Source organism: Austrofundulus limnaeus, unplaced genomic scaffold (assembly GCF_001266775.1).
Source record: "Austrofundulus limnaeus strain Quisiro unplaced genomic scaffold, Austrofundulus_limnaeus-1.0 Scaffold29, whole genome shotgun sequence".
NCBI classification, from domain to species: domain Eukaryota; kingdom Metazoa; phylum Chordata; class Actinopteri; order Cyprinodontiformes; family Rivulidae; genus Austrofundulus; species Austrofundulus limnaeus.
The window spans coordinates 593,915-601,781 of NW_013952431.1; the positions used below are offsets into that span (position 1 = coordinate 593,915).

Here is a 7,867-nt window from a genome sequence, read left to right on the forward strand (position 1 = left end):
GATTTACCAGTACCTTGATGTTAACTTGAAATGAGACCATGAACTGAGCAGAAATATGCAGAAATTGTACACAGTTCATGCTTACACCGATTATTCTATTGCCAGGATTTTAGGGGACAGTTTGGATTTTGTGAAGTGGGGTTTTGTGGAGTTGGTACCAGCTATTGGTTATTTACGTACCTGCAGTAGACATCAGTTTGACTGTTCTTGGAATGGAGAGTCAGTGAGACGTTATTGTAAGAGCCAAGCTGGCASTTAGTCCATTTCCAAATTATATTTCTGCTGTTCTGAATTAACTTAAACCTCAAAAATGTATTTGCAGTTCAAGGAAATGCAAATTTACAAATCTTAGGAACACTGTCATCTTTGATTTAGCTGGCTATTTACATAGAAGACTGTAATTATAGGTGTGGTTGTGGTGAGTGGGAATGGATGCAMAACTCACATGAGTGGGGGTCTCATAAGTGGGCCTATTGCTCTCCAGCCCATTGACCAGCTGTAAGCTTGTTTCAACCATCAAAGCTTTTCTCTCTGATTCTCCAAACAGAGATTATTAGACTGCCATCTACAGCAGGTGAGTTAATGACTGCGGAGAACAACTCCACAGAACCCTACCTCAACAAATCCAAARTATCTCTTTAAAGCATGTGCAGTAGAGCTTTCTGTGCAACACTAGTAGAATGAACAGTGATGAGAGAAAACACATACTGGTTCCTGGTCTGATGTCAGACATGTCTATCAAAGGACCTGTGTTTTGGATGAGGGCAGGGTGATGGACAGATACACCAGTGCAGAAGCTCTGAGGATTCCCAGTTTGGTTGAACTCTGTGTCTGTCACAGGGATAGTAGCCTTGTCGTCACCTTGAGACAAAAACAAGTTTTCTTTTCAGCACCCATTCGATGAAACAATCCTGTGTAGATGCATTAAAATACACAAGAAAGTTTCTGGGTTTTTTTTCTCTCACCAATTTGCTTGATGCCCTCTTTGTCCTCAATTAGCAACTGCACTCTGGGGATGTCGATGTGTAACCGTGGGCCCTGAGGAGGTCCTTTCACCGGCGTGTCAAAGCTGCGGTTGTTTTTACTAATCCAGAAACACAAGATTAGCATCCACAATCAWTTGTGGYTTTAAGAAAACACAAACTTGCATGGATGATTTTAAGATTTTAGATTGATTTAGTTAGAGGGACCACAGGAAAATATCTTACCTGATCAGCATCTCTGCCAGGCTTTTAGCATCTAAAATAAAGCAGAAGATATGAAGAAATACACTTTTTCCAYTATAAAAGCAAGCGAAGCAACAGAAATGAATTAAAAWTTTTTCCTCTCAATTTATTCACACCATCTCTTCTGACCTCATCAATGTTTACTCACCTCTTAGTCTTTTCAGCCTCTTCTCTTTGCGTTTCTTGCGAATGATGAAGAGCAGCGCAACGCCAAGAGTGACCAGAATCACAGGGGAGCCAATAGAAAACAGCTTCTTTACGTCGTCATTTTTTTTCAGAGGGGATTTAATGGGAGCAATTGTGCCTGTGCAAACCCAGACAGACGACACTTAGAAAACTTGAACAGCTTTATTATCAGGTGCTTTGTAATAAAATAATAATAATAAAATAAAGCAGTTAACAATATCCTTTATATAAATATTATGAAAAATAATTTTCTACTCACTGCCGTCATAGTCCAGTGTTGCAAACTGGGAGCTCTGGTTGCCACAGCCTGCACTGTTACATGCTTTCATCTTCAGCTCATACCAGGTGGCCTCCCTCAGCTCTGCCAGAAACACATCTGCAGTGACGTTGGTTCGCACAGTCTGCCACATCCACGTTCCTGCACAAGAACACACACTAACATCAACTCAGCTTCCGTAGATAAAATATGTTAAATATCTCAATGTTTGAATCCATGTTGTTGAATTGAAACTTTAAGGTCAATCTAACCACCCACCTTTTGGTCTAAACTCCAGTGTGACAGCAGTGATTGGACAGCCTCCACTGGCCCAACCCTGCAGGTTGAGGCGGGCGTGGCTGGAGTTGATGTAGGTGAAGACAGGCTGGTCCTTGTTGAACTGAGGCTCTGAAAATGCAACAATTGTAATGCATCTGTCCACAAATCAGGTCACGTCTCTGCATTTTGATGCAATCAAACACTGTAGCCACATGTTCACTGACACGATTGAGTTCTCATCACTTTTTTATGAGCAGCCACAGCTTTGAGGTCAAAGCTGGTAAAACATTTCTGACTTTTTCTGATTTTAAAGAAACTTCCAGTTGTTTTTTCCCCCTCCTGATTTCTCACAGCAGTTTTTGCATCATTTCCTTTTCTTGATATATGTAACCCTGGTTTTCAATYGAGTTAGTGTTGTTTTCTGTTCATGTCTTTATGGATGTGTTATCCTGTATACATTTAGATGAGATTTGCTTGTGTACTGTAAAGTGATAACTGAAAACAAAGATCCTAACTGAATTGTATTTCAATTCAGTCAGTTTTGCTTTTTGTTTTGCGATTTTTAAATGTCTTTACTTGTGTTAACCCAGACAGACAATTTTTCTGTTTAACCTTCTTACCTCTTCCATGAGTCTTCGCCTCAATGATCTCACTGATGCGACCAGCACCAACGCTGTTCTTGGCAGCCAACTTGACTTTATACCAGGTCCCGCATCGTAAGTTGTCCAATTTAAAAGAACGCTCACTAGAACTGATGAAAGCATCCTTCCACTCCTCTGTATTGTCCACAGAGTACTGTAGAACAAAACCTGCATGAAAAGAAAGCCATTTCTTTTGTTTAGTACACCAGGCCTTCCAAACTGCATGGCAGTTGTACCTCTACTTTCCACCAGATGGCAGTGAAAGACAGTTTTCTTGCCCTCGCCCAGTGACGCTTCCCTGGGATGACAGTCTTGCTGCTCTCCATCTACGCCGCCAATAATTACCTACAAACCCAAAGCCTGGGATGGCGCTGACTGAGCATCTATGCAAATGAGGGTTTGCAATATGGTGACTGTTTATATATTCAGCTTCCTCTGCGAGCCAGCTCCCTCCTGCTCTCTGAATCTTTRCATCTAATTTTCTCTGTCTTTCCTCCTGTTTGTACATAATTATGCATATATGAATGTTTATCTGCTTGTGTTTTTTGTGTTTTTATATTTTTAATCCTACATTTCTCTCTGTCAAATAGTGTGATGGAGTCCACCTAAAGATTTGATTGGTTAGCATGTGCAGATTGAGCTGTCTTTGTGGCAGAACAGAATGGCACAGGTTTAGAACAGAGCAACACAATAGGAGGCTTTTGTGTAACTAATTTGAAAGGTAAAACATTGGTTTCATGTGTTGGATTGTCAGATTAGCATATCAATATCTGCATCGGGGTATTTTCATTTTTTTTCTACAAAAGCTGAAAGAAAAGAAATCTTAGGCTTAATGTGTGTGCACCAATACCACTCTAGAAAGAGTGCAACAAACATAATGAGATACTTCAGCATTGCCCAGATGGCCACACAAACAGGCAGGCATTCTGATGTTCACACAAGCTATACAGAAAGGATTTATCCATACATGAGGCGCAGGATGACGTATGCAAATCCAAGTTGGTGGACCGTCAACGCATGAATGCAAAGCTGCACATCCAGCATGTTGTTATTGCTTTCCATTTGCTTGRGCATAATGCATGCAAAAATTAGCATTTTTCTGGGATTTTTGGGGCAATTTTGTTACTGACACGGACAAACTAAAAACCTCTGTGTCAGCTTACTTACAGATTTTGCAGTTTTTTACAATCACATAAAAACCTACAAAAACATCAGCTATACTTTGAACACTAACATTAAAACATGGCTGCTGCTTGATTATATAATTTAAATCAGAAGTGCCCAAAGTGGGGCCCGTGGGCCAAAATTGGCCCATCAAGAAATTTGATTTGGCCCACCAGTAGTTGTTTACAAGGTTGTAATCTCCTGTTGTCCTCTGTAGAAACACTGTATTTCCACTATACTAGGGCAGATAGTTTTCACTCATGGTGCTTAATTTATCTTTGAATTATACTAGTATTAAACATGAAATACAAGTAACTACAAAATTAATTTAAATTTGATTTAAGCACATGTAGATTTTCATTCTTTATACAAACACAAATATATCAAATTATCAATTTAGGAAATGTCCCATGAGTCTTTGCTGCCCAAGCATATGTCAAACTTTCTTCAAGTGCATGGTCTAAAAACAAACCAAAAAAAKAAACAAACATGGGTTACCACACTGACTGCATTTTTAATCTTTAAAAGATAAAATAAAAGGACCTTAATAAAAAAAGGTTTTGTTTTTCATGTGTTTTACAGTATTATTAAAGTTGGCCCACAGCCGTCAGATAGATTTCCATTTTGGTCCCTTCAAGAAAAAAAAAAGGTGTGGGCACTCCTGATTTAGATTATAAGAGCAGCACAGAATCAGACTGATGAATCTGTAAAGACCCTGCAGGATAACAACTAAAGGTAGAGGAAATACATTTGCATGCCCATTCAGGCTCACACATTGTAGCTATCACACAGAGGGATCACCAATAATCAAACAGTCAGAGACACACAGTCAACAGAGAAACATAAAACAAGGACACCATTCAATAAACTAATAGATCAAACAGGTAAAAGACACATCAAAGGTAGACAGGAGAGAAACAAGGGCTTGACTGATGTGTGAGCTACAGATAACAGGAATATAATGCAAGTGTAGGTGACTCGCCTCTGATGGAGCTGCCTCCATTATCTCCTGGTATCCAGGCGAGGGTAATAGAGGAGGTGGAGGTGGTGGACACAGTTAGACGAGGCTGATCTGGAGGAACTGAGACAATGATGAAAGGATTTGACATTAACACCTGCTTTAATACACTAAACATATTATCTTTTACAAATCTGACACTACCTTGCACCAAGAGATTGACTATAATGGTGTCGAAGCCCAACGTGTTGGTGGCCGTGCACGTGTAATAGCCAGAGTCTTCGGCCTTGACGGAGCGCAGCACCAGTGTCCCGTTAGCCAGAATGAGACGCTGTCCATCAACAGACACTGGGATAGCTGTGTCCTCACTAACAGACAGAGAATGAGCAATTATCACCATAAGAGAGGGAAATCATTGATTTTGCTAAATGTCACACAATAGAAACAACTTCCCGCTGCAACTGAACCAAACTTTAACTTAAAGTTACTATAAAATTATAACATAGTTTTTGTCACCTGTCTTTAGTCCATTTTATGGTTGGTGTTGGTTCCCCCACAGAGCTGCAGGGCAGCCGCACCTCTTTCATCCAAGGAGTTGTAACTGTACCTCCAAATGACAAAATTTTGGCGGGAGCTGTTGGAGGTTGGAAAGAGGGAAAAAAATGACAGAGGAACAAAGGCAACAGACATTCTAAAAGAAAGACAACCTGAGCTTTTGACAACAAAGTAGGATCATAATATAAAAGGTCAGTAGTCTAATTAAAAGGCTCTAACCAGATAATCCATGGCAATCTGTTAGAACTCTTTGAATCAATAATATTTAAGGTAGGAATTCATTTACTTTCTATTTTTTTCAGTATGCTAGATTAGCTCTAATGAAAAGGTTTTTTTTTTGTGATTCACAGGACAAAAAAAAACCTATCAGTTAAATGTGACGTTATCCAGCAAAAAAGTACAAGAAGAGCATAAGAAAGAATGAGCAGGGAGTACACAAATATATCTATTCATTCAGTCACAAAACCATTTTTTTCTGACTATGCACCACCTGCTTTCTCTTTTTTCCCTTTTACTTGGAGTCTTTGTGCCTGTGCTCTAGTGCACTTATGTTAAGGTTGAATGAAGTATTGAGTGGGCAAACCTGGAGGACACAGGCTTTTTACAGCCGCTGATCAGATGAGGCAGACACCCGTACGAGCACACTAACAAACCTTTGCACTCAGAAGTCAAAGGAACGAACACATAAGGAAAAGGATAATGTGGCGATACGGTGAAGGTGCACTCTGTTCATTTGTATTCCTTTATTCTCCCTTTTAATACAGAGTCTATTGATTTGCAGTGACTGCCTTTCTTGTTTTCTTAAATACTCTGCCTCTTTATTGTGCTGCTCTGTAGTTTACTCTACTCCTGTTGTGTCATTTCCTTTCCCCTCTCACTCCAACTGCTGTCTTTGCTTCCACTCCCCTTTTATCACGTTCCCTGACTGGAGGCATTTTATTTGGTGCACTCTGAACTCTGAAATCAATAGCACACATTTGTAAAGTCCAAATAGGCAGTAAAATGAAACTAAAACAACTTAAGATTACATATGTAAAACAGGAACTTGGTAAAAAGATGAAAGATAATAAAGAAAAAATAGCATTATAAAAGTTTGCTCTTGGATTCACAAGTGTTAATAATAGGTTTTGAGAGTGAACAAAAGTAAAATATAGAAGATGTATAAATAAATTCGTCAAATTTTGTTTGAAAGCTGATTTTCTATATTTGAAGTTAGACTAAGATTATTTTTAGACCACCTTATAGCTACGGGTTTTTGATAGATTCAAATGAAAATGTTAGTATTTCATTAAAAAATGTACAAATTGCAAAAATATACATATATTTTAATGCTTTCATTAAAAAGTTAAATGCTGAAAGACAAACAACTTTATAGTATTTTTGAAAGAGTATGGGCTTCTTTTGTGCTTTTTAATTATCATATTGCTAGAAATAATGACCTAAATATTTGTTTTGCAAACTTGAATTTGTAATGCGGATAAACAAAGATGCTAATTGTTCAAACAATAAAAATGTGTTGCTTGGATAATAAAGGGCTCACTCACCTTTAGCGGCTGGCTCCACCGTCACTTTGTCACTGAAGTTCCCACGGCCTGCAGTGGTGACAGCTGCAGCCCAGATCAGGTACTGCTGCCGGTGGTTGAGGTGGGTGATTCTGTAAAACAGCAGCTCTGGATTGGCTTCATACTCACTTGGCATCTGGTCAAAAAAGAAGGTATTATTACTTCATGACTAATAGTTAACAAGCAATAATACATTTAGGATTTATGACCATAAGCTCAAGAACAGCAGTACAGCAAACATTAAAATAAATAGTTTTGTTTAGATACAGAGGTTGCTGCGTGTGAGTTTTATTTAAAACAAAGGACTCAAAAAGGGATTAATTTGAACAATAATAACTCAGTTTTACAGTTTGAACAATCTTGTTTACTGGATCTCTAGAGAAAAACACAAAAAATGCTTAGGGTTTGTTCTAATCTTTCATTGTAATAGACATCATCACACACTCGAACAGACCATTTTTATCACATTGTGAGACATACTGAACAGTGTGACATTGAACTAATTATAACAGTGGTTGTTATTCAAACTAAATAACACATTTCATTTGCAATTTTACAGACCCATACAACTGTCAGTGTTACCTTTTATGTCATTGATTCTGAAACTATTCAGCTTCTGATTTATAAAACAATAACAGAGAATGGCGGTGACCTAGACTGTCACTGCAGACATCACTAATTTACCAAATAAATGTGGACATTTAACACCTGCTTCAACAAGGAAAAGGTGATCTATAATGCATTTTGTCCCTGTGTGTGTGTGTGTGCAAGTACGTGTGTGTGTACATGTCTTTGCTGTGTTTGTGTGAACCTACTGTTTCTTATGGGAACAAAAGCCCTGTCCATAGGGGAAATACCATTGGTGGGTCAGAGGTTAGGGTTAGAAATAAGGTGTGAATTGAGTTTAGGTTAAGTTTTGGGTCGGTTATGTACCTGTGAGGTTAGGTTTAGGGTAAGGGGTCATGCTATAGAGATGACCGGTAAATGAATGGAAATGAATGGAAGTCAATGCAAAGACCTTCCATCCATCCATTATCTTC

General features: G+C 38.6%; 1 protein-coding gene across 1 annotated transcript in view; it reads right to left on the reverse strand.

The window, feature by feature from the left end:
* The window catches only part of LOC106515392 (Down syndrome cell adhesion molecule-like protein 1), a 41,760-nt gene that overhangs the window by 3,439 nt on the left and 30,454 nt on the right, over positions 1-7,867 (reverse strand). Inside the window, exons 18-28 of the mRNA XM_014005188.1 lie at positions 6,810-6,988; positions 5,227-5,344; positions 4,915-5,078; positions 4,735-4,833; positions 2,568-2,756; positions 1,948-2,076; positions 1,672-1,830; positions 1,375-1,530; positions 1,209-1,239; positions 966-1,084; positions 709-861 (exon numbers count right to left, since the gene is read on the reverse strand). Coding sequence (XP_013860642.1) covers positions 709-861; positions 966-1,084; positions 1,209-1,239; positions 1,375-1,530; positions 1,672-1,830; positions 1,948-2,076; positions 2,568-2,756; positions 4,735-4,833; positions 4,915-5,078; positions 5,227-5,344; positions 6,810-6,988 — 1,496 coding nt within the window. The remainder of the gene's footprint in view (positions 1-708; positions 862-965; positions 1,085-1,208; positions 1,240-1,374; positions 1,531-1,671; positions 1,831-1,947; positions 2,077-2,567; positions 2,757-4,734; positions 4,834-4,914; positions 5,079-5,226; positions 5,345-6,809; positions 6,989-7,867) is intronic.